The 25,235-nt window shown below is 50.7% G+C and overlaps 1 protein-coding gene and 1 long non-coding RNA gene across 2 annotated transcripts in view; both read right to left on the minus strand.

The window, feature by feature from the left end:
- LOC118884432 overlaps nt 1-8,470 on the minus strand; it is a 73,925-nt gene extending 65,455 nt beyond the window's left edge. Inside the window, exon 1 of the long non-coding RNA XR_005017274.1 lies at nt 8,414-8,470. This is a non-coding gene — a long non-coding RNA (uncharacterized LOC118884432). The remainder of the gene's footprint in view (nt 1-8,413) is intronic.
- A 5,985-nt stretch (nt 8,471-14,455) lies between these two features.
- On the minus strand, nt 14,456-23,286 carry ZIC5 (Zic family member 5). Its single transcript, XM_036832074.1, has 2 exons — nt 21,684-23,286; nt 14,456-17,226 (listed from the first exon to the last, which is right to left on the minus strand). The coding sequence occupies exons 1-2, from the start codon at nt 23,200-23,202 to the stop codon at nt 16,784-16,786; spliced, it is 1,962 nt and encodes a 653-aa protein (XP_036687969.1). The 5' UTR covers nt 23,203-23,286; the 3' UTR covers nt 14,456-16,783.
- Between the last annotated feature and the right edge of the window lie 1,949 nt (nt 23,287-25,235).

The raw sequence follows: 25,235 nt of genomic DNA on the forward strand, positions 1-25,235 counted from the left end.
TGAATACTTGGAGAACAAACCATTTTCCAGTTGATTAAGCTTGATTCCAAAAATACGTGTGAGTATCAAGTATGTACACTGTATAAGCAATAGGTACTACAGGACATTTAAAACTGATGAGCACAGCCATCCCACTCAAGCAGCTTACAACGGTGTAAGAAGGAGAAAAATGTGTTTTACACACCTCAGGCAGAATAGGACACACGCTACAGGGAGATGGTACAGCATCATGTGATGAAGTGCACGCATTGCCTTGTGAGATAACGCATGCACGATGCCTAACAGTATAATGGTTGAAAGGCAGCATCACATAAGAGTCAGGAAGGACTCTGGAGCCCAGACTAGAGAGGTTTGAATCCCAGCTCAGCTATTTCCAGCCATGTCACTTTCAACTCGCTTCTTAATCTCTCTGTGCTTCAGTTTCCTCATCTGTTACATGCAGATAATGAAAGCATCTGCTTCACAGCCTTGCTGTGGATTTAAATGAGTTATATTAAGTAAAGCACATGGCTACAGAGGTCACTAGGTCTGGCTACTAGTATTCAAAGAAAGGAGTGATCATACAGGACTAGAGACAGGGATGATGGAAGGGCTGACTTTTGAGATAATGTGAATTTCAATGGAAAAGATGATGAGAGCCTTCTCAGTGGAAAGATCATATTGTACATCAAAGGAGATGCACCATGGCTGGAGTGTTGCTTAGGAATAAGGTCGGGCAAACATCCATTTTTTTCTGTTCACCCATCTGTGTAAAGAAGGATGCTTTTTTGAAGGAGAGCAATGGATGGAACCATGCTCATCCACTGACCCTATTATATCAGAAACTGTGAGAGATCTGGTCACCAAATCACCATATCACTTTCTTTCTATTTTTTAATTTCTGTCCATTATGCTTTGGTTAAAAAAAAAAATGGACTTGAACTCATTTTGGCTCTACACTTACTACTGTGTGAGCTTAACCTTCTGAGTCAATTTACTCACCCCCGAAATGAGAATAACAAAGCCTCCCCACTCTACTTTAGAGAAGTAGTACGTGAATCAAATCAATTAAAACATGTGCAAGGCTTAAAGAGTGTTAGGTAGATACAACACTGATGTAAAATATTTTTATTACTAGATCCTTTTTCTAAAAACACCACCCAAGGTTTTACTCAGAAATAGTATATGCAATGCATTTTAATGTAGAAGAAAATAATTAAAGAACTTAAAAAAAACTCTTTCTACCTACATGTTTCAGAAAAGAAAAGAGAAGGTAGGACTAAGGCAGCTACGAGGGCTGCATTCTCGGACCCCAGCAAAGGCGGACACACAAATGTTTCTGCAGCAGATCAGGGAGGACCAGACACTGCTTCTATCCATATTACACTCCACCTTGGTGGGATCTGAGTCTACCCTTTTAAAAGGCAAAGCCAGACAGAGGATCCATCCCCAAAGGGAAATGCCAACAAAATAGCCTCTCCTTACTTCTTGAAAGGAAAAAATGATTTCCTTTTACTGTTTAGTCTAATAAGCAGGAATCCGGGCACCTCTGGCTCTGTCCTATGCATTGTGATGTTGGGGAAATTTTAAACTATCAAAATCCTAAAATAATCCCAGAGAGGCAAACTTGGGGTGAGGTGTGACTAAGAATCTCTTTAACTTGTAGACATTTCAAGACACATTGATCCATATTTTCTTAAGCCTCCCCATAGCTGTCTTTTCTTTCTCCTGAATCACAGGACTAAACAGTAAGACACTCTCCTAGAAGAATAACTAACTACCCGGAGAGCGGAGGAACTGAGCAGCTACTATGGGAAGAACTCCGTCCTGGCCAGTGAGCGCTCCCTGCGTTTGCTTCCTCCCGGAAAGCCCGTGGGAGCAAAACGGAGGCAGAAGGCAGGTTTCCTGGCTGAGCTAAGGCAGCTCCTTCCAGATCCCTGCGGCTGAGCACCCCTTAAGCTCACCGAGTTTGATTCGGGGCAGGTGCGGCAGGAGAGTCCTTAAGCATTGGCAGCAGGCAGCGGAGAGCAAAGGTCAAAGCCAGGCTTCCGGTGGGATCAGGGGCCCACACCCAGTGGGCTGAGCTGTGGAACCGCGCGGAAGGGGAGCAAAGCTTCTGTTATCTAATCAAGAACCAGATAAGAGCCAGGAGAAAAAGGCAGAAGGTACTTCTCTCGAAGCTCCGGGAGGTTGAGGGAAACAGAAGATGGGGGCGGGCTCCCCGAAAAGACGGGGAAGCTAGAGAAAAAGTTGCAAAACAAAACAAAACAATGAGACAGAGTCGGGAGGGGACAAAAGAGGGAAACTGGGACGGAACTGGGTCAGGCCTGAGAGCCCTGGGGGAGGGAACCGGCTCCGGGCTGGGCGCTGCCCCCAGAAACTTTAACTCCACGGCGTCGTCTGAGTCTCCTCCTCCCCCAGGGCTGTGGAAGAGGAGGAGGGCAGGGGGAAGCCAGGCCAAAGGCGTGAGAGGAAGGAGCTTGTCGTTTTAAGGGACTGCCTACCTTTGGGCCGGGTCCCCAATTTTCTGGGTTTTGTTCCTGGTTTAAAAGGAGAAGTTTTACGTCACCCATGAGCGTCTGCATTTCTGTGGGATTCAAATACTCCCTAATTAGGTGTTGTCTCTTTACAGGGAAAGACGCCTTTTATTTCATCCTACTTTGCCGTTTTAATTTTCTCCCTTCCGCGTTTAATGACTAGGTAGGGAGATGTTAAACAGCTGCTGTAAATCTTACAAACCCCGCTCCCTGGGAGCGTGGGGAAGGAACTTCCGGGTGCTCCCTCCCGTCCCAGAGGGGGGCCGCCGCGAGGGGACCCCCAGGTCCCAGCTTGGGGGCGGAGGGAGGGTGGGTGTGCCCGCTCCCTGCGCGGCCCCGCTGCCCCTCCCCCCTCTCCCGCGCCCCACCCCCTCCTCGACCACACACCGCCGCCTCCTCCTTTGGTTGCCCTTGGGGGTGGGCTGCAGGTTTGAGTGGGGCGCTGAGAAACACACATCCGTCTCCTCCAAGGGACCTGCTTGCCCCCCCTCCTTGGTCACCCCCGTTCTAAGCGGGGCTGAGACTACTTCCCCAGAGCTAGAGAACTTGCCTTGGGAAACTCTAGCAAATCAGGAGGGAAAACAACCGCGACAGAAAAGCAGAAGCGGCCAGGAAGATGTTTGGCCTTGGTCTGCTGGATACTGGCTTGCTTCTTGTGCTCTAGGTGTGAGGAAAATGACAGAAAAGAAAAGGAGCCGTAGTTTTTCTACAGCTAAAAATGTAAGGGGGGGGGGGTGCCCACACTCGCTATCTGGTTCTGGGCTGACCCTTCAGCAAAGGGTCAGTGTTTGTCTGCAAACTGCAGAAGCTTCCCAAGGGATCTGGAACACAAATTTGCAGGGCAGCACAGGGCAGCGGTTTCCGTCTACTGAGCTGCGTATGATGCTTATACGCTCATTTTGCTGGCAAAAGAGCCTGTCATAAAATGTAATACTGACTATAAAACAAATCAGCGCTTTGAAACGACTTGCTTCAGATGTTTTCATAAATCCCTAATGGCTCAGGCACTGCCTGCTATTGATAATATTAATGTGTTAATAGTTCCTCTGAAGCAGCAGCGCTGGGTAGGGCCGGACACACACACACACACGTGTGCAAATACAGCTGGGAATACCATGGAACTGGAAAACAATGCTTTGGCTCTCCCTTGAAATCCACCTGCACTTCGTTGACCTCAGAGAGCCAGATCCAAGTGAGAAATCGGATATTCTAAATTCTTGGCTGAAGCTCCCCCTTTAGTTTAAAGTGTTTTACATCGGTTCACAAAAAAATATATAGGTACATGGGTACATATAAAAGCATGTGTGGGCACCCGTGCTCCTAGCAGCAGTATTCACAGTAACCGAAAGGTGGAAACACACCAAAGGTCCACTGACAGATAAACAGATAACCAAAATGTTATATAGCCATGCACTGGAATATTATTCAGCCAAAAAAACGAATGGTGTTCTAATGCATGCTACAACATGGTTGAACTCTGAGGACATTATGCTCAGTGAAATAAGCCAGACACAGACAAACATTGTATGATTACTTATATGAGGTACCTAGAGTAGTCAAATTCATAGAGACAAAGTAAAATAGAGGTTAGCAGTGGCTGGAGTGGGGATGGGGAGTTAGTGTTTAATGGGTACAGGGTCTGTTTGGGAAGATGAAAAAGTTATGGAAATGGATGGTGGTGACAGCTGCACAAATATGTGAATGTACGTAATGCCACAAAACTGTATACTTAAAAGTGGTTCAGGGACTTCCCTGGCGGTCCAGTGGTTAAGACTCCTCACTTCCATTGCAGGGGGCATGGATTCGATCCCTGGTCGGGGAACTAAGATCCCGCAGCACGGACACAAAAAATTACCAGAATTTTTTATGGGTTTTTTTTTTTTTTTTTTTGGCTGCGCGGCATGTGGGATTTTTTTGGCTGCGCGGCATGTGGGATCTTAGTTCCCCCACCAGGGATTGAACCTGCACCGCCCGCAGTGGAAATGTGGAGTCTTAACCCCTGGCCCACCAGGGAAGTCCTCAGAATTTTTTAAATAGAGAAAAGCATGTGAGTAATGGACATCAGAGTTCTCTACGACTCCCCCTCCCCCCCGCTCCTACTCATGTCCCCTGCCCAGGGCCCAGGGCAGCCTCCCCAGGGCCTCAGAGGGAGGTTGCCTCTGGCTCCCCCAGGATGCGAGCTGGGCTTCCTTTGCTCTTAAAGAAATGGGAAGTTTTGTGTCTACAATTCTCCAGACAGGCATGCAGCCCAGGGAAACCTTCCCATTAAAGGAATGTAAGAACCAAGAAGGAGATTTTTCATGATATCATTTCTCTGCTCCTTCCTAACAGGCATTATTCAGATCGGAGGAATCTAAACCAACACTCCAATCTCCTTGCCAGTGGCCAAGGACACTACAGTGCTTTCAAGGCACTTTTCTGCCTCTGTACCACCCCAGCCCTCTGATTTATGGGGTGACCAGAAAGGTCTAGAAAGTCGAAGTTAGGGGGAGAAGGTGGGGAGGGCTGGCACTGGCCGGGCTGCAGTGTTTGCCTGCGCTTGCCTCTCTGTCTTCTGGCGTTGCTCCCTCCTGAGAGGCACTTGCCTGGAATCGCTTCATGATTTTGCCCCTCATGGATACAAGCAGGGAACCACCCGTGCGGTTGGGTCTGAAGGCAGAAAGGAGTGCCCGTGCCTACCTAGAAGTTTCTCTCAGTAACACAGCAGACGCTCGACCTAGGTCACCGGTTTTCTAACGCTTGCACTTTGGGGTCAGTTTATTTAAGAAAAGCCAGAGTGGTCAAACCTTTGCCCTCGCCCCTAAAACGAGACAAACGTTGGCATAATTCCTCCCATTCCAAGTCTCCCCTGGCCCTCCCTTAAATTTCCCTTACACGTCATTACCCCAGACCAGGCTGCTGAGAGCTCCTGGGTCCATCACACAGGCTTTGGTCAGCTTTGTGTCTACAGTCTGTCATGCCCGGCCTGCTTCTCCTTGCAGGTCCGGAAGAGGCAACCTGCAGCTGGTGAGGGCGAAGGCTGTTCAGAACCCTCCACGGAGACAGGACAGAAATGTGAGCAGATGCCTATTCATTTTCAGGCTGATGGGCCCAGTGGCAAGGACCCCAGACAAGTAAGGGGAGTGGGCTAGAAGGGTCCCACACCTCCTGCCGGGGAAGCCCCACTGGAAGGAGGTGGGGAGCAGAGCACAGGGCTTCCACTGTGGAGGGAGGGCTTGGGCAGGGCGGGGTGCCGGGGACATGCGGCCCAGCAAAGGCAGAAGCAGAACAGAGTCTGAGATGGCAGCCAGCTAATGGGTTCAAAGCTGTTAGGACTCAGAGCAGGGAGAGAGATGCCGAACCTGCTTATCTGTAAGAAAACTTTGCAGCCAACATCTAGATTTTCTAAATCAGCCGTTTCACGAAACTCCCTGCCAGTTCATAAAATGCTTGCCTGACTTGCCTGTTTTCTCCCTATGATGCTATTTTATTAAACGTTGTTGAAGCTGTGGGAAGGGGCGGGTCGCCGCGAGGTTGAGGGGGAGAAGCGGAGAGAGAAGTCAGGGGTGAATTCCATTTTACTGTTATTTTAAAGGGAGTCTTTCTCAGTTCTGCTTCCTTCAAGGCTGCCCTAAATTTGGCTAGGTCCAGGATGGGTAGGCCCCCCCCCCGATCATTTGCAAGGTTGGATTTAAATATGCTGTAACTGTGTGTGTGTACAGTCTTGGACGATCAAATATACATGTAACACGCATAGGTATTCATTATGTCAAAGCAGAAACATGTACAACAGACTCTAAGGCGTGCTGGTGTTTACAGTGTTTGGAGAGATATTTGAGAAAGTTGTGTTTCACGTTATGCAGACATACTTGCTTTTGCTGGTAATCCTTCTGGAAGCCTGACCATTTTAACTACTTCAGCATATATCACTTTAGGGGTGGGGAGAAGTATGCAAAGTTGCAAAGTGCTTTTGTATTTTTAAAGGTGCTTCTCCCAGATGGTTGCCCTGCCAGTAGATGGTCCTTCTCTGGATCCACTTCCTGTTTTTCAGGCTGACCCCAAGTTCTCAGACAATCCAGGGTAGGTCAGCAGCAGCTGGGGGGTCTCAGTGGGGTCTCTGAAACTCAAGGCAATGTCATGGGTACAGGCTCACCCAACCGGAGGCCTCAGGAGAGCCCACCTCAGGGTCCCAGGCAAACAAAGCTGCCACTCCCAGGAACACAACGACAGCCAGGCCCTGGGGCCACGCCTCAACCCTCCCTCCCCACCCCAACCCCAGCACAGATCCTGTCACCATGCTGCCACCCACTGATGCACCAAGCTCTCTCCGGGCCCACTAGAGTGCGAACACTCCAAACACTGAATCAAGAAGGTAACCTTCACACATTCATAGCCTCCAAATATCATCCTGAATCAAACAGGCCTGGCCACAAAAACCAGTGGAGAAATTCAAGACCCTCTCCTCAAAAGTTCACAGATACAAGGTCCACCTAGGAGACTAGCCTCAAGGACCCTCTGGGATCACTGTTTCTTCTGGAAGCCCACTCCTGGGGTGGAGGGGAGAGGGGGTCCCATGGGCCTGTTCCTAACCTCACAGCTGTGCACACTCGCCGGCTCCTGAGAACCGGAGTCGGATCATCAGTGACCCCTCGCCTCCTCCGCCCCCCATTTCCTGCGCTGGGATCTCGCGCAGAAGTTGAGCGTTTCCTGTGCCGGAGGGACTTCTCCAACTGGGAGCGGAAATCCCTGCGCTGGGGCAAGGACGCGTCGTCCACGTTTCCAGCCCCGGGAGCCGAGACTCCTACGACCCACCGGGTTCTTGGCCGGCGCTGCGGCGTGTAGGGAAAGATGATTACACTCGAAAGGAATCACGACTCCTCGCGGGGCCATTACTCGCGTCGCTCCGCACGCGCAGGTTCTGGCCTGGCTTTCAGCAACTCCCCCAGCTCGCTAACCACTCGCTCGTAATTTGTGGGCCGCGGTGGAGCTGCGGCCGCGGCTGCAGTCCCCAAATGAAAGCACTTTTGCAGTCCCGGACACCCATCGAGCTGCCTCCGCGCACGCCAGGCCGGCACCTCCTGTTCGCGCTCCCCTCTCTCCGCCCAGCTCCTGGCGGCTGAAATGGATGTGATTTCACGCACATCCTGCGTACGCACACACGCGCTTCCCCTCCGACGCCGCCGGCACACGCGCACGAGCCTGGACGTTTTCTTTCTGTGCTCGCTTTGCGGGACATGCTTTCCTGCTCCGGCTTCGCTCTTTTCGCTCCTTCACTTCCTCTTCCTTCGCCACTTTCCTCCCGAGTCCCCTGGCCTGGCTCATTCCCCTCCATCGCCGCTGCCCTCGTGGTGCCCCTCGCCCTCTCTGCCCGGAGGAGAGGGGGCCGTGGAGACGCGCCCTGCGCGCCGAGCGAGGGCCGTGCTGCGCGCGCGGCTGGGACCGCAGGGCTGGCCTCTGGCCTGCGCCCTGTTTGTTTTCCCTTCGCCCCCTGAATGCTAGATTAAGACGTAAAGATTACCGGGGCCGAATAATGCCGGGAGTCAACACTCGAGCAAACAAAAGTGCTTGCACAACTCCGCCAACCCCGCTGGGACCCGGGCCGCGGGCTTGGGGGAGAGAACGCGCTCCTCGCTGCTAATTACAAATAAATGATGATGTGCTCACTAAGTAATTGATTTAATGAAGTTCCTATGAAACTATTAAACCCGGGTGGAGGTCAGGCTGGAGGCGCCCCAGAGCGCCCATTGTGGGCTGTTTAACTCCACCAGGCTCCTCGGAAAGACATCGGGGCTAATAGGTGAAGTCACAGCTGCTCGCGCTGACTTCTTGGAGCGCCCGGCCGGCCGCGGGCACCCTCGCGCCCTCCTCCTGTCGCGCCCTCTAGCCCCGCCGCCCGCGCCCCGCGCCGGCCAGCTTACCCACGCCACTCCCAGCCCCGCCGCCAGCTCCCGAGGGCCTCTCCAAAGGGATCCCGGGTCTCGTTAAGAGCGGGAAGTTGAGCACTGAACTTGTGCGCCCCGCCAGCAGTCGGCGGCGTCCACCACCTCCCACCCCCCTCCTCACCCCACCCCCGCCACTTCGTGCAGGAACTTCAGCCAGTGTGCCACGCAGGGTGCTCGCGCGCTCTTGGCAAGGTGCCTGGAGCCCGGGCGTGTGCCCAGTGCACGGGCTGGGGCGGGGGCGCGCGGGGGGGGGGTGAGTTGAGCGTGTGTGTCTCTGTGTGCGCGCGCGCGCTGGACAGTGTGTTCCGGGCCAAAACGCCATGTTTTTGCATCCCTTACCCTGACCTGGGGCCTGTTCGTGCAAAGAAGTAGTAGAGGCAGGGAGAAAGGGACCGAAGAAAGAGAGGCAAGAAAGATCACCCAGGTCAGCGGCTGAGCATGTGAGCGCCAGTCTTAGGTTTTGCAGACCTGCTGCCGGAGGGGGCGGGGGTCGTTCTGGCACAGCCCTCTCTTCTCCCCACCGCCCACCTCGGCCAGCGTCCAGACCCTGCCAGGCGGTTCCCCACCCTAGAGCGACACCTCCAGCTCCCAATGGGGCGGAGGGTGTAGGCCGCAGGCCCGAGTCTCTAGTCAGACAGATTCGAGCTACCCACCCCCAACCCCTGTCTTAACAGAGCCCCGCCCGGCCGGAACTGCTTCTCCTGCAGGATGGCTCTCGGTGGGAAATGTGACCTCTCCTTATCCAGGAGGCCCAGGGAGCCTTGAGGGGACACATCCTGAGAAGGAGAATCAGACATGCAAATGAATCTAGAGTTAAGGGTGCTAAACCCCTGTAGGGGCAGCAAGGGTCAAAATCAATCTCTCTCTCTCTCTCTCTGTCTCTGTCTCTCTCTTTCTCTCTGTCTCTGTCTCTCTCTCTCTCTCTCACACACACACACACACACACACAGAGGAAACAGCATTTGACTGTGTTTCTCCCCACCTCCAAGGGACCTTGTGATAAGAGAAGGCCCATGTCCATCTGGAACTCCACACCAGGAGACAGGGGCTCCCATGGGGGATTCTGGCTGCAGAAATCAATCTGCCAGGGTATTCTGCACCCTTCTACCCAGCCAAGTCTTGTCTCTCCTCATCAAGAATTGATAGTTAGCAGAGAGTTTCTTAAAGCATGCATTGCATTTATGCCACAGTTAGTTGGCAGTAAGCTTCATTCCTTTTTTTTTTTTTTTTTTAATGTTAGGAATTTCCAGCTGCTGAAACCAACTTCCATTTGATTTTGAATCAAATGCTTGGAATTGGGGAGAATGGGATCTTTTGGTGTGGTTGTTGGCACCCTTAAACAGAGCTCCACCCCTGTCTGGGTCGTCAGTCTCAGTGAAGGTCTCAACTTCCCACTCTTCGCCCCGGGAAACTGACAAAAATCTCTTGAGTCTTGCCTGAGGTCTCAGTTTCACCGTCTGTAAAATTGGATGGGAGGTTCTTGGCTGAGGCCCTTTGGGCTTTATTTGTGATCTGTGAAGGGACATGAGGGGGTTGGAGGAAGCCAGGAAAGAAGCCGGTTTGCGCCAAGCCTTTGTCTTTCTTTGTAGAAGCTACTCCCTTTGTAAAATAACACCCCGCCAGACTACCTAATAGATTTTTGCAGGGCTGGGGTTTAAATTGCCCCCACGCAGGAGCAGACGAGAGCGGGTGGGTGTTCCAGACCAGCGAGTCCCGCGTGGCCCTTGTTTGCTAAACAACACTATCCAAAATGTGCCAAAAGCAGTGCACGCCGGCGGCGGGCTCTCCTCCCCGGCCCAGGGCAGATGTTCCCATTTTGTTCCCGCCTCCCCTCCCCTCACCACAGCCCCTGGTATTTCTTTAACGCCTGCTGCTGCCTGCATCCCTGCTGCCCTTAATGTAGGATGGGCCCTTCTCTTCAGCCTCCAAATGAGAAGTGACATTTGCACTCGGCTCAGCCAACGCGTGAGCAGAGAGCAGGGACACAGGCCCATTGACCGAGCGCGGCCGAGGGGCCGGCGGGCTCGGCGGCATCCGAAGCTGCCTTAATTAATACCATCTTAACTAGTCCAGCAGCCACCGAAGACAAAGTTGAAGAAAGACTTTAAGGCTGAGTGCCCCTCGACAAGCTCTTTTTCCCCGTGTCATTCAATATTTAATGCGCCCGCTTCTAATGCTACTACTGGTGTTCCTTTCTCAGCAAGGACATTATTTTTTCACGGTGCCCATAGCCAGGGAAAGCCCTTTAGGCAAAGAAAATCAAAATGTTTGTTGTTTTGGATGACTTATAACTCTTGTTTAACACAAGCACTTTCAGGCAAGTATAACAGGCGCAGCCCCCAAAGCAAACAACACAGTCCTTGTGACAGAGTCGGACACAAAAAGCACATTGTCTTGCGGACTACCTCTTTTCTCTGGTGCTAGATGGGGGCCTGTCTCCGAGTGAACACCACGATGCCATTTCACTTTTGAACTATTGTTTTTGAGTTATGCCATGTGGTCAAAAGGAGCGAGAAGGGAGTTGTTTCCAGGCTCATAAGACAAACGAGTTGCCTTTTCATGGAAATCCCCCCGCGATCCTTGAAAACGGAGTTTAAATGTCACCTCCGCCTTTCTAATGGGCACAGGGCTGGAGGCGACCCTTCAAAGCGCCTGGGTGATAAACGACCCTTATTAAATATGGCCGGGGCTGCTGGGAACGTCCCGCGCCCGGCCAGCGCACGGAAGAGCGCCCCTCACTGGAGGGCCCTTGAGAGGCCGGAACCTCCCCTACCTCCGAGAGAAGCCGGGCGGCCGAGGCCCCGGCCCAGGCTCGCGGGTCGGCGTGCGGGTGGGGAGCCCCGGTGAGGGGCGGGGGGACCAGTTGTAAGACAACTTCTTATCTGCCGTCCCCAACACGCCCGTGCTCCCCCATCCCCGGAGACTCGGCGTGAAAGCTTGGTGCGTTTCCCCCTGACTTCTTTTTGTCCGTTGCCGAGTGGCGTCTGCAAGTCTGAGCTGCAAAGTTACTGATTTGCAGGCTGCATGTTAAGGCAGCCCATGTAAGTAATTTCTCCGGGCACCCCAGCAAAGGAGAACAAATCGCTGACAAAGGCGAGCGCGTTCGATTCAGCGGCGTCGTTAAGGCAACCCCAAAGTATTCCTCCTATAATAAGTTCCACTTCAAAGGGTTTCTCATTCAGCGGTGACTGCTTCGCACTTTTATTAAGTCCGGGCTTTTTCACTCGGAGGAATCATCTGTTTGGTTATTTTTCATCGTGTTTATTTTTCACCATTCACACAGTACTTGTATTAAATAAACAAAGAACAATCGCTCTGCAAATAAAAGTACTTAGGTGGGGAGAGAAGGAAGAGGAGCTGGGGCTGGGGCGCTCCTGCCCCTCTCCCCCCTCTTCTGACATCACTGACCCCCATCCCCACTCGCCTTTCTCTCCTCCTCTCGTCATTCTTTCTCCTTTCTCTCAAGCTGGGAGGTTCTGAGGGGGAATCTTAACAAAAAGTGGATGGAAGGACATACACATGTATTGCACGTAATACATATAGTATTACATCTATGTAATGTGATATGTAATATATATTTCTGATCAGGTGAGAATCGACTGAGCTAACTTGGCGTGAAAGGAAAGGTCACTGCAACTGTATCTTAATAGAGTGTCTCGAATCACTGCGGACCCTCTGCCAGAGACTCCCCTGGCCCTGCCCATTGCCATAGCAATGCCTACTCTCCGTGTGGATGTACCATAAAAGCAGTACTTTGAATTTCAAAGAACACGCCTTTGAACTTCTCCGTGCCTGATTAGGCACTCGCGGTGCGTGTGAATGTGTGCTCCTGAGTGTTGTGCGTGGGCGTAGGGGTGGGGATGACAGAGTATGAGTTGCTGTGAGTTTTTGTTCACGGGAGGGCAAGTGTGCTGGCAACCCCATGGCCGTCTCACCGTGGGCCTCCTTCGCCAACCCTACAGCCCTGGAAGGGTGGGTTTCCTGGCCATGAGTCTATTTTGGTAGACTACGGGTGGGTGTTTGGGCCAGCGGGCAGTGTGATGTGACAGGCTGAAAGCATTACTACGTGTCTGGATTGTTTTGTTTCCCGTGTTCAGCTTTCCTTTCCTCTGACTTAAAGTGGTCACTTGAGAAATCAGTTTGTCTCCGCAGCCCCCTCCACAGTAGTACTTCCTAGCCAAACTGGAATAACAAATACTTCAGGTGAACATCTCTTGTCCCCTTTCACAGAGGAAGAGATAGGCAGATAGATAGATAGATAGATAGATAGATAGATAGATAGATAGATAGATAGATAGATAGATAGATAGATAGACAGACAGACAGACAGATACATAGGGAGACAGGGAGATAGAGAGAGAGACAGAACCACTGTGGTTTCCAAAAGCTTCCACAAAATACAAGATATAAATGGCAAAACTGCAATGTCACAGATAATTGGGCCTTAGCTTTCAAGGAGTTTGGGCCTCCTCTTTTCCTGTCTCCAGGGCTATCCCTCTTGGGTGGCCATCTCCAACTCCTTAAAAGAATATAATTCCCACCCTCAAGCTCTTTCTCAATACTTTAGATTTTAGGAGCATTAGTTTTACCAAAGAACATCCTGAATGGGGGAAAATATACATAAACTACAAATAATCATGTGTTTGGAGATCCTCCTAGCCTGGAAAACAAAGGTAGATGATTTAAACAGTGTTTGCAAGGGCCCCAAGGGCCACGTTTTGCCTAGGAAGATGAAGTCTTTGATGATAGCCAACTTAGTGTCAATAAGTGGCTTTCTTTGAGACATATTCAGATGGGAACGTCTTGCTTGCCAATTGCCATAGAAATCTTAACACACCATGAAGATTGTCCAAGCGCCAAGCCTTCCGTTCTGGACTAAATTACTTTGAAGTGGCGCAGGACGAGCAGTGGTCAATTTTAACTCTATAGACTGGACAGAGAACGCTGGGAGTGGGAGATTGTGCGTTTTAAAGCAGAAAATAAGAAGGGGAAACTTGTTTTATACACTCTATACAAGGTTCTGCTCATTGTCAGATATCTTTTATCTTTTATATTTCCCATGAATGATTCATGTCTTGGTGGCTTTGTGTCACCCTTCTTTTCATGAGAATCTTCATTAGAGAGCTCTAAGTTTTCCCATTGATGGGGGCCTTCATTTATGCGTGTTTTTCTCCTTCGTGTGCTGGTTATTGTCACCTGGCTTCAAACAACCCTTTGCAACCTGTTTCACCTTTAATACATTTAACAAACCTGACTTTAAAAAATCGCTATAACCCTTTGGAGAACTGTTTATTGACATCACTACCAGTTGTTTTTAACTACTTGCCTTTTATCAGCTTTGTATCAGCCAACCTAAAAACAAGCAAGTGTTCAGCCTTGTTTATGTGGATAGCCAATCGCATTACTTTAAGCCGCTTGGGCATTTTGTTGCCATGAAGCTCATTTCTCCTTAACACCTGCCCCAAAATGCTAAGTTACTTATCTCCACTCAACTTCCAAATAAACCGCAGTAAAATTGGGTTCTGATCCTATCACCTGATACACGAGGTGTTTCATGCCCACTACGCAACTTCACTCAGGACGTGTTTAACTCCATACCCATCTTAGCTCTTGATCCTGCTTTCATCTTCTTTGTGTCTGGAAACGTCTCACTGTCCCTTTCTCTATCTTTTCCTCGTTCTTTTTTACCCTTTTTCTTTAGAGGCTGGGCAGCAAAGAAATACTAAAATTTGCTTTTCAGCTCTCCACTGATTAGGATCACTAAGGATATTACTAATCTTAACAAATGAATGCAGTAACCCCTAAGATTTATGCTACCCTTCTGTGCAACCTGCAGGGCTTAGTCTTCATAAATATACTGTACTTTCTAGATTAGATTGTAAATTAGACCAAGCTGTTAAAATATTTCATTGCTTGGGGAGGGTGAAGAAATAGAGATCAAGGGAAGAGAACCTTCTGATTACTACATGAGCAACCTGTTCTGTCTGGAAGAGAATGGCAGAGATGTGCCATCACGTAAAACGTAAGCAATACATATGAAGAATACCCTTTATTAAATTTTTTACTTCATAATCATTCTTGCTTTCTATTGGAGGTACACATTTTAAGTTTTTATTTTAGGTGTATCAGGAACCAATAAATCTGTGGCAGAGAGTTAACCAATGCATGGCAAAATACATAAAATACATATTCCTTTGTTTCATAATAAATAAACCTGTAGCATAATAAAGAATAGTGCAAACTGCCATTGAAAAAGTTGTATAAATAAAACAAATTACAAATCAGGAATATTTTGTTCGAATAAGTTTACGATACATAAATTATCCCCCCAAAGTTCACACCTCATCCTATTTTGTCTATTTGAAAGAGCTTTGAAAGTGAATAATATGAAAATCAAATAAACTTTTAAAATGTAGAATTATTTTATATTCAAGTTTTATGGTCTTTTTCTTTATAAAGGAGGGTCTGCATGTTTCATATTCACCGTAACAATCTGAAGACAACATTGAAAGGCTTTCAAAGTGACAGCACCATGCACTGTACTAGTAATAGAATATATCTATAAACTATATATAATCTCATCAACACAATGCAAAAGAGACATGCAGGAAGAGTCCTGGTTTTCACATTACGTTGTTCATTCAAGTAAGCTTAAAAATATACTTTCCCATTTTCTTTCCTTTTTTTAAAATAAATCGTAGATCATAAATGACAATCTTTCACCAAAATGTATAATATAATTCTTTGGTGTGCTTTGAACTCTTCCAGGAAAAAAAAAGGATGATGTCTGAAAATAAATTAATTCAACTGTACAAATAGTGTTCACATACAAGTTATTAACAACGACAAGAGTACATCAACCACTCACAGCACACAAAACAAATTTCTACAAACCCTGGGAAGGGGGTGTCTTCAGGGTCTCTGAGGATAAATTAGTGCTCTTTAGTATATCTGTATGATGTTTATGATGGACTGCGTTTTGCACACGAGATGTGTTGTACCAACCGAAAATAAATTGACTAAGAGTTACTGTCCTAGGTCCTTGACCTTTTTTGTCCTAGCTTGACAGCTCTGGCAAAGGTCACACATTCATCAGTGTTTGGTGGTAACTATAAACCTTTTAAAAATTTTAATATGTATAGCAACTCCCTCCCCTCTTTTAATGTAAATCATACACTGTCATTTGCAAGTGGGACAGAGTTCCGCGTGCTCAGGTGGAAGAAAATGCATTAAAATGCAATTTCCGGCACTGAAAAATAAAGATTTTTTAAAAGGTCGATACAACAGTATAAAAGAGATTGCCCTGTTTGTAAAACAACAGCCTTTCCCCAAAAATAGGCATGTTGCCAACATCACACCTCCTTACACTTGCCTGTTAATTTTGGCATCCCAAAGAACTTATGATCTAAAACATAATCTCTTTATTACACAAGAAGTTTGGACAGAGTAAAGAGGCAGGCTCTGAGATTCCAGATTAAAAAAAAAAGAGGAAAAAGCAAGCACTTGAATTTCTTCTATTTTATAAAATATCACAGTTTCACAGTTGTCTACCGCAGCAGCTTTTTCTTCTCTCCACTGTTGCTGGAACAATCATGGTAGCACAATATATGGAGACGTACTAGGTTGCTGCATCTTTTAAAAAAAAAAAATCATACAAGCAGGGTACTGAAGAAATAATCCTGTATAAAAATACAGTGTTAAGGTGAGATCAGTAATAAAAGAGTGGAAATTAAAAATTACAAGTATTAGAACTTAAAGGGTTTTTACAAATATTTTTGGACACAGGTACAGTCCAAGATCTGTTGGCAATGCAGCAAGTGTGTGGTTTACAATCAAGAGGCCTTTGCAGAATTAGGGCCCAAGCAGGAGGCAGAGAGGCTCCAGAGAAGCCCATGATGGTGTCAAAGGCATTCGTGAGGCACTCCAGGAAATGCAAAGGGCCTTGGTGCTGTGTTGAGTTCTGACTTAACGCTCTTTCTCTCACCCTTGTAAAAACTATATATATGGCATTGACAGTGTGTGTCTCGATTCACTAATCTCTCCATTCATTTTCCATGGTACAATCTGCTCTCAGTCCTGTGCCCCTGCAACACACAAGTCCAGCTTGGTTGGGTTTTTTTGTTTGTTTGTTTTCTAAGGGGGAAAAAAAAAAAACCCAAATATCTTAATTAAATTAATTAAATGTACAAACACCATAGGGTTTCATACTGAATAAATAGGGCTAATTAGACCCGGTGGCAAGTCTGAGTCACGAGTTTGTCTCAGCCTCGGCATTGTCTCAGGTTAGGATACGGTCCAAGGGCTCCCACTTATTATTGTACTTATTATTATTATTACTAATAAAATCTAATGTATGGTCCGCACGCCTTCAGAGTTCCGGTACATCTCCTCATCGTCAGACTCAGAAGTGGTTCCACTGCTGGAAGGGGTGTGGAGGTGACTGGGGACCCCACTGGGCTGGCAAACGTACCACTCATTGAGGTTGGTCACTTGAGGGGACAGAGTGCTCGAGCGACTCCTGGCTGGGTCCAGCACAGGGGACAAGGGGGCACCCACTGGAGTCCCCACCGATGAGTAGCCCAGGGCTCCTGGAGAGGGTGGTGGGGACTTGCAGTGAATCTTCATGTGCTTCCTCAGCGAGCTCGGGTGGGTGTAGGATTTGTCACAGCCTCGGATCTTGCAGTAGTAGGGCTTGTCGCTGGTGTGGACGTGGGAATGTTTCTTTCGGTCACTGCTGTTGGCAAACTTCCTGTCACAGCCATCAAATTCACATTTGAAAGGCTTTTCCCCTGCAATAAAACATAGGAAAGGTTAACAAGTGCTTTTCAGAGACCTCTCACTTGAGAGAGAAATCTTAGAGCAGACATGAGGGTGCATCTTCCCATCCTCTTGAAGACCAACTCCCAGCCTAACTCCTAATTCCCATGTTCCAGGATGCAACAGGGAAGGGATACTGGGGGGATGGGCCTGGTGTCCCCTGGCCTGGAGGCTCTTCTTGGACCTGGGCTTGCTAGAGGCTGGATGTCAATCCCGAAGTACCATAGGGGTCGAGATGAGAATGGCTAGAGCATGGTCCAGGCTCTAACACTGAAATCCAGCTAGGACCCAGATTCCCACATCCTTGTTCCCCTCAGGGTCTATACACACAAAAATTCAAGCCGATCCCCTGTCAAGATAAATGCTGATAAAATACTTGCAAAGCCACAGCTTGGGTGAAGACCGTAAGAAAAAGAGAAAAAAGATAAACACGCATTCTCAATTAAAAGTAAACTGGGGGTGATGCAGTAAAATTATAATAATGGCATTTTGTTTCAGAGTGTTGCCCAGGATTTCACTGATGGGAAAGGAAAGGAAATACACCAAAATCCTGTTCTCTCCAGAAATAAAGACATCTGTGAAAAACATGATCCCACCACTAGATTTTTTACAAGCCTAGCTGGGCAGAGAATAGGCTGTTGCCCTCTTCGTTCTACCAGCTTTCCTCACAACTTGCTGGGCAGTTGAGACCCTAGAGGAACAGAACCTTAACAAACGTTAATAAAGACTACAAGCCTCAGCCAGAACCTGGCATCCCCTCATGGCATAAGCAGACTTCTTATTCTAACATTGTTTAATAATCAAAAAAGATCAACTGTTTACCAGAGTCTTTGGGCCCATTGCCCCTTTAAGCTGCCCTATCCACCCCAGGAGCACAGGGTCTTTCAACACAAGGCCCCAGGTCCAGGTAGTAGAAATGCTCAGTAAGACAAGATATTCAGCCACACTACACCTCGGTATTAAAAAGCAGAAACAGGAAGACAGCAGGTAACAGTATGAATTTTCCCCCTCACCTTAGTATCCATGAACTTGATGTATTTGAGTCCATAACTGAACATGTTATCTCATACATATTGTGGTATAATAAATATATTCCTTATCTTTAAATGATTTTAAAAATAGTTGAATTTCTCTACATTTCAGCAGCTACTCTGGTGACACACAAGGTATGGTCTTTTCCTTGGTTTTTGACAATTTATTTTTTAAAAAGCCAAACAACTATTAAGACAGCTTAGTGTACATAAATTTCTGTGGTGGACTTTCCTGTACAAATATTTCAGTGTAATTTCCTCTTTTTTAATTTCATCAATGCTAACTGCTTCAATGCCAGAGTACGTTAGCACATCTGAAAGTATTCAGATGCCTGGAATATAACTTATACTACCTGGAAATATTGTTTAAAAACAAAATTAAATATTATCATTTAATATTTATAATATATTTATATTATTTAATATACCTCCTGCCTTGGGCCATAAAGAGAGGGAAAAACACAACATAATGCAATGATAATCACAACCTTTAAAAATTCTCTGTAGAGAGGCTGCAACAAAAACAGTTAATCGAGTTTTATCAAAACACTGGTTATCTGTCCTGATTTCTACATTCCACTTTAAGTTGGATAATACTAATTTAATGTAGCGTTCTTCCAAAAAAAATTATAATCAGCTTTTCTTCAACATGGAGGTTTAAGTAATTTTATTCACCCTATGCAAATGTGCAATGTTGCTTTTTAGACTTCTCATGTTTCTGCACAAGCTAAGTATCTCGGATTGTGCAGAATAAACGGCTTGGACATTGCTGGCTCCACCACTGCACATGTTTAAAGAGAAGCATTAAGAATCAGACCCAGAAAAGGCAGATACGGAGTGGAAAGAAAGGTAGAAATGCAGGGATAAAGGAGACATGGAAGAAGACAGTAGAAAAAAATGGAAAGGGTGATAGAATTGCCTATTTTATTCAGGGGGGGGCCTACGTATGGGGAGGGGGGCAGTTAGCAAATTCTCCCTGCCTAGAAAGGGTGAGAGACCCTAGTGTTTACATTTCAGATTCTGACAGAGGGATCACGTCAGAATTTAACTACTTACAGAGTTTTAGAGAGTGAAGGAAGCTACGTGTGAGAACTCGAGTCCAGCCCAGAGGAAGGTTATAAATGGAATTGGGGGCACGTGGGTCAGGAAATGGGCCTTCAGGAGTGGCCGGGGATTATTCCCTTTGATCAAGCCGTTCTGGGATCCCGGGTAACCCCCAAAAAGGGAGAGCGTTGTGATGGGGCAGGGAGTCCGGCCTGGCCTTTCTCTGGACACAGTGCTCAGTGGCTTAGCGGCCCAGGAACGGCCCAAAACCCCCGACGCGGGTCTGAGCATCAACGCGAGAGCGCTCGCATCCCTGCCCGAGGGACCCGGCGAGGCCCACGCAGCCGCCGCGAGCCAGGCGGGAATGCAACCTTGCGCACAAGGAACCCGAAAACAAAACAGCCCCGGGTTCCCTCGGCGCCCCGGTCTCCGCCCCCGGCAGCACGCGCGCACGCCCCCTTGGGGCCCGCCCTCGAGGGGGGCGGGAGGCTGCCTGTCCCCGGGGGCCGGAGAGCCGACACCCGGTCAGCTGCCGCGCAGTCAATTTCCAGTTCCTTGCCTGACCCGGGCGGAAACGGCCCTCAGCTCTGGGCAGCCCCCCTGCCCGCCAAGGGAAGATCCACTCCCCTCCGAGGCCTGGAAATGCGGGAAGGGCCAGAGGTCGCGGGCTCCACTTTTAGGGGTTCCCTTTGGGGGCGGCTTCACTTCCCGCGCCCCGCGCGCCCCGCTCACAGCCCCAGGCCCCTGTCCCGTCGGCAAGTGCTGGGCACGGGGGCCAGCAGCTGGCTTAGCGGGCCAGAGAGTTTTTACGAGAGTCTTGCGGGACGCTTCCTTTTGGCAAAATCATTAAGTCGGACTGATCCCGATTAGAAAAGAAAGGGGCTGGCAAACGGAACTCGGGGGAAAACGCGCTCCCAGCCGGTCAGCGGGCCAGTCCGCAGGAGGCCTGTCAGGTACCGGCGACAGAAGCAAGGCCCGGGGCTCCAGCCTCGGGCCCCCGGACCCGGCTTCCCACGCAGATCCCCCTCACCCCCCCACCCCCGCCAGTGGCCTCGGCCCCGGCCGCTGGCCAGGCGTTGCGGCCCACGCCCGGCGGCTGCCTCCTCGTCGTCGCCGCGCCGATAAATCAGCCAAGTAATTACTGAATGTAAACTCTAGTTACTTAAGTGTCCTCCGAGGGGTAATATTGTCTGTCCCTATAAATCCCGACTGCGCTCGCGCTCATCAGCGCTTCTGCCCAGCACGCTCGTCCGTTCCAAGGGGCACACGGCCCACAGACGCCGCCCCACGCCCCAGGCCGCGGCCGTGGCACCCCCCTACGGCAGGGCTCGGGGTGGGGGCGGGAGGGCTCCCCAGGGTGCCGGGGGCTCCTCCCAAGTCCCACGGGGGGGTAGGCCCCAACGACCGCGGGAGACTCTGCAGCTCACCCTGTCCTCCTCCAAGGAGAACCTTCCTTCAAAGGACAGAACCCAATTTCTCCAGCACCCTCTAGGGCATGTGTGATAAACTGTGTGACGGCGCGTGTGAGTATAGGTGTATATGAAGGTGTGTAAATGAGTATGATTGTATCATCAGGACATAGGGACATCCCAGCGATGAGGGAGGGGTGTATGAGGGAATATGGGTGTGTGAAGTTGTTCGTGTGATGTGTGTGTGCACGTGAAGGTGTACTGTGGGGTGTGTAAAGGTGGGCGAGTGTGTGTACGTGTGTGTAGGGGGAAGGTCCCCGGGAGCCCGAGGGCGCATTACTTTCGCATTTTGCACCCCGCCCCGGAGGGACAGGGCCCCCCTCTCCCCTCCAGGAGGGGCCACACCGAGCTGGGCCTCGCGGCCCCAACACCGCAGCAAATCCCACGCGCCCCTCGCACGCCCGCTCTTTGGAGCACGGCGACCGCGCGGGGCCTGACATCCGATGGGGAGGGAAGAGCCGCCGGGGCGGCTCCGGCCCTCCCTCCCCATCGCCCTCCCCAAGTTCCCGGGGCCGGGCGGAAGGGGGCTGCCGACCGTCCTGGGCGCCTTCCTGCTCCGGCGGCGGCTGCTTCTGCTCCGGGGCGGCGGCGGCGGCGGCTGGAGCGCGTTGCCGGTCCCGGCGGAGGGGCTGCGGGAGCGCTGGAGACTCCACCGTGTGGGAACCCAGCGCGGGGCCTGTGTGTGCTATCGAATTACTTATTCATAGAAAAAAAGGGGGGAGAGAAAAAAAAGAAGTCACATGTCCGGGTTATACGTATGCGAAGAGAAGCAGCAGAAGGAGGAAAAAATTAAGGCGAGCAGGAGGAGGAGGAAGAGAAGCAGCGGCAGAAGCGGCGGCGGCGCGGGAGGCGGCGGCGGCGGCGCGGCCGGGGAGAGACACCCACCTGTATGAGTGCGCTTGTGGATCTTGAGGTTCTCGGAGCGCGCGAAGACCTTGCCGCAGCCCGGGAAGGGGCAGGGGAAGGGCTTCTCGCCGGTGTGCACGCGGATGTGGTTGATGAGCTTGTATTTGGCCTTGAAGGGCTTGCCCTCGCGCGGACAGTCCTCCCAGAAGCAGACGTGGCTGCTTTGCTCGGGGCCGCCCACGTGCTCCACCGTGACGTGGTTCACCAGCTCGTGCATGGTGCCGAAAGTTTTGGAGCAGGGCTTGGCGCCGCCGGCCGGGGGCGGGGGCGGCGGCGGCCCGGCCAGCTCCTCGGGGTCGATCCACTTGCAGATGAGCTCCTGCTTGATTGGCTGCCGCATGTAGCGCAGGAAGGCCCCGGCCGCCCCTGGGAGGTGGGGGTGGTGCTGGTGCGGGTGCTGCGCGGGCGCGGGCGGCGGTGGCGGCGCCGGGGGCGGCGCGTGGTGTTGCAGGTGGGGCCCGGGTCCGGCCGCCGCGGCAGCAGCCGCCGCCGCCAGGTTCAGGTTTAAGTTCACTGCTCCGTAGCCATGCAGGGCGGCGGCTGCAGCGGCCGCCACCGCACCGTAGTGCGCATCCCCTGAGCGCGGCGCGAAGGGCGGCTCCCCGCGGCCGTACAGCTCAGCCGCCGCGGCTGCCGCCGCTGCCGCCAGCCCCAGGCGCATCTGGCCGTTGAGCGGGTGCGGGTGGCCGCCGGGGCCTCCCGGCGTGTCGTGCAGCGAGGGAAAGAGCGCCGGGCCCCCGCCGCCGCTGCCGTCCGGGCCAGCGTAGGTGCCGCTGGCCGAGATGAACATGCCGGCCGAGTGGGGAGGCGGGGCCGAGTGCTGGGGGGAGCCGGTGCCGGACCGCTGCTCCCCTCCGAGCGGGGCCCCGTGCATGGCCGCCGCGGGGGCCGTGGCGGAAAGGTCCCTCCGGAGGACGAAGTCCCTGCTGTGGCCTTTGCCGCTGCTGCCGCCGCCGCCACTGTTGGTGGTGGTGTAGCCCGAGAGGCCAGGAGGAGGGGGAGGGGGTGAAGGGGAGGGAGGAAGAGGAGGGGCTGGGGGCGGGGGCGCGGGCGCGGAAGACTGCACGCTACCGCTACCCCCGCCGCCAGGGTAGGTGCCGGCGCCCGGGTGCGTGACCGAGGCTGCAGCGGGGGCGGTGGCCGCTGGGGCATCGGGCTGTGCCGGGAGCGCCTGGGAGGGAGGGCTGAGGCCGAGCGCGCTCGCCTGGGCCATGTGCTCGGGTCCGAGCGGAGTGATGGCCACGCCGGGGTCAGCGCCCAGGTCCCGAGGGCGGAGGTGCCCGGCTGCGGCGCGGAGTTGGGAGTGGGCGGGCGCGCTGGCCAGCGCCGGGAAGCCTGTCATATTCTGAAGTGGCCTGGCCTGAGCCGTTGCCAAATCCGCTAATCTCAGCGCTGGCGGGTTCCTCTTGCTCAAAGGGGTCTCCATCAGAACTACACAATCAGACTCATAGACCCTCACTGGGGGGACTTTTTTCCCTCTGCCCGCCTTCAGAAACATGTATATGTTAGGCGCTCTTTAACTTCTTTGTCCTGGCCTCCTAACTCTGCTTATTCCCGTTCCCACTCTGTCCTCCAGCGATCGGCAGAGCGAACACCACATTTGAGCTGCGCAGTGGGACCGAGATTTTGGAAATAGCAAGGGTGGGATTGGAGGGAGCCGCGTGATTGGCAGCAGCCGCGGCTGACCGATTGGCTCCCTTTCAGGCTCAGCGGGCATCCGCCCCTGTGCTCGCGGCCGCCTTCGCTTTCGCTTCGCGCCCCTTCCTCTCCCGAAGCCCTGCGTCCCCGCCTCCCCGGGGATTCCCAAGTTGCACTTGCAGAAAGTTTGCGCTGGGCCTGCGCGCGCAGCGCCCCGCGTTCCCATGACGCGCCTTGCGGTGAACGTGCGCCGGCACGCGGCCGAAGGGCGCCTGGAGGCTTTGGGCTGGGGACCCCCCGGGGAGCAAAAGGCGGGGGGAGCCCCCAAATTCAAAAGCCTTCGCTCACTGCATGCAGCGTCCCTTCCCTTGGAAGAGCTCCGAGCTGCTGACTGGGGGAGGAGGGTGAACAGATGTATGCCCGTCATCCTACTCGTAGAGGTGATACTAGAAACTTCTTATTTGGGAAGGACAGTCAATCTGCCGAGCGCTCACAGAGGGCGCACAGACAGTAGACGGAATGAGGAAGGATATTAAAATCCTATTGGTTGCAAAGCACCAGGTGAAGTCAAAATAAATCTTTCCCAGAAGGAACCGTTTTACCTCGACTTTTTAGCTCATGGGATCCTTTTCAACATGGTTCAAAGGAGTTGGCTCGAAGTGTAATCTCACTGCTCATCGGTTCTAGATCTGCCACTTCCAATTAGATCTACCGGGGGCAAAAAATATCGGGCAGCGATTCTAACTTTGCTTCTCGGAGATAACAGTGGCAGGGCAGGCCAAACAGCATCTCTCCAGAGGGAAGCGGCTAAATAAACGATATCCTTTAAGCAGTTTTCCCGGTCCAGAACGCACTCCACATGGGTGCCTCAGTTTCTTTGAAAGGAGCACAAGTTAGAATTGATCCAATAAAATAATCATTTTATTGGATCAGTATCTTTGCGATTTATATGCTGATAGAATGACCTTTTATCCTGTTATTTTCTAATAAGCTCATCTAGCAGGAGAGATGTTTTACTTGAAAACCATAAAAACTGACTTCAAAAAAACAGTGAGCCCCATCCCTTTCAAGCGAGTTGCTATCAAATCTTTTTAAAAAGAGAAATAGGTCCTTGCATCACTTTGGGGGGGGGGGAGAAATGTGACATCCCTCACACTTTAGGGTCCTTACTGCCCCAGAGTGTCACTTCAGCTTTAACAAGAAAACACCTTAAAATTTTGCCATGTTCCATGATGCTCAAAAATTAAGCTCAGGGTTTTTAATTTTTATTTTGCTGCCCTAAGTAAAATTATTTGGAAAAAAAAAGGATAATGACTAAAAAGTGTTTTTTTTTCCCTTTGGGATACAGTAAAACATGTTACCAACTTAATTCGTTTGCTGTCCAAGTTTTTTTTTTTTTTTTTTTAAAGACTACATAAAGCCATCATCTGCGAGATCGTCCTGAGAAGTGGTAAGAATTATTTTCAAAAGAGCTGATTCGATAGCCCATTTACACTGGTGCTAACAATGTTTAACAAGGAATTTCCCTGTGAGCCTTGGGAATGTCATTTCTCTTATAAAACTGACAAGCAAACAAAGAAAATAGTACAATCAAATTTCAAATGGGCATTTTCTTTTAGTTTCAATGAAGCTCAAATACGGGGAAATAAGAGAGGCATGAGTGCAAAAACAACGAAAAGTTTTTAATAAACAACAGTGACAAAATCCACATCTGTATTTGGAGAGGAAGAGTCCTTCCACAATTTTCAAAGACTTAAAAGGTCTCAAGCCACCTAGGCAAGGTGGAAGGAGGACTGTGTCATCTCTATGAATGCTTTATGGAGAAAGCATCATATGTGGAATTGTCACCACTGTCTTCATTTCCTCTCAGAACATTTCAAATATTTCCTTTAT

This window comes from Balaenoptera musculus, chromosome 18 (genome assembly GCF_009873245.2).
Source record: "Balaenoptera musculus isolate JJ_BM4_2016_0621 chromosome 18, mBalMus1.pri.v3, whole genome shotgun sequence".
Classification (NCBI taxonomy): domain Eukaryota; kingdom Metazoa; phylum Chordata; class Mammalia; order Artiodactyla; family Balaenopteridae; genus Balaenoptera; species Balaenoptera musculus.

Bases quoted from the DNA above. Each gene is read 5' to 3' on its own strand.
- ZIC5 (XM_036832074.1), bottom strand. From the start codon at position 23,202: ATGTTTCTGAAGGCGGGCAGAGGGAAAAAAGTCCCCCCAGTGAGGGTC. The intron at 17,227-21,683 runs GTGGGTGTCTCT...GTTTTATTGCAG, and splicing joins CCACAAGCGCACTCATACAG to GGGAAAAGCCTTTCAAATGT.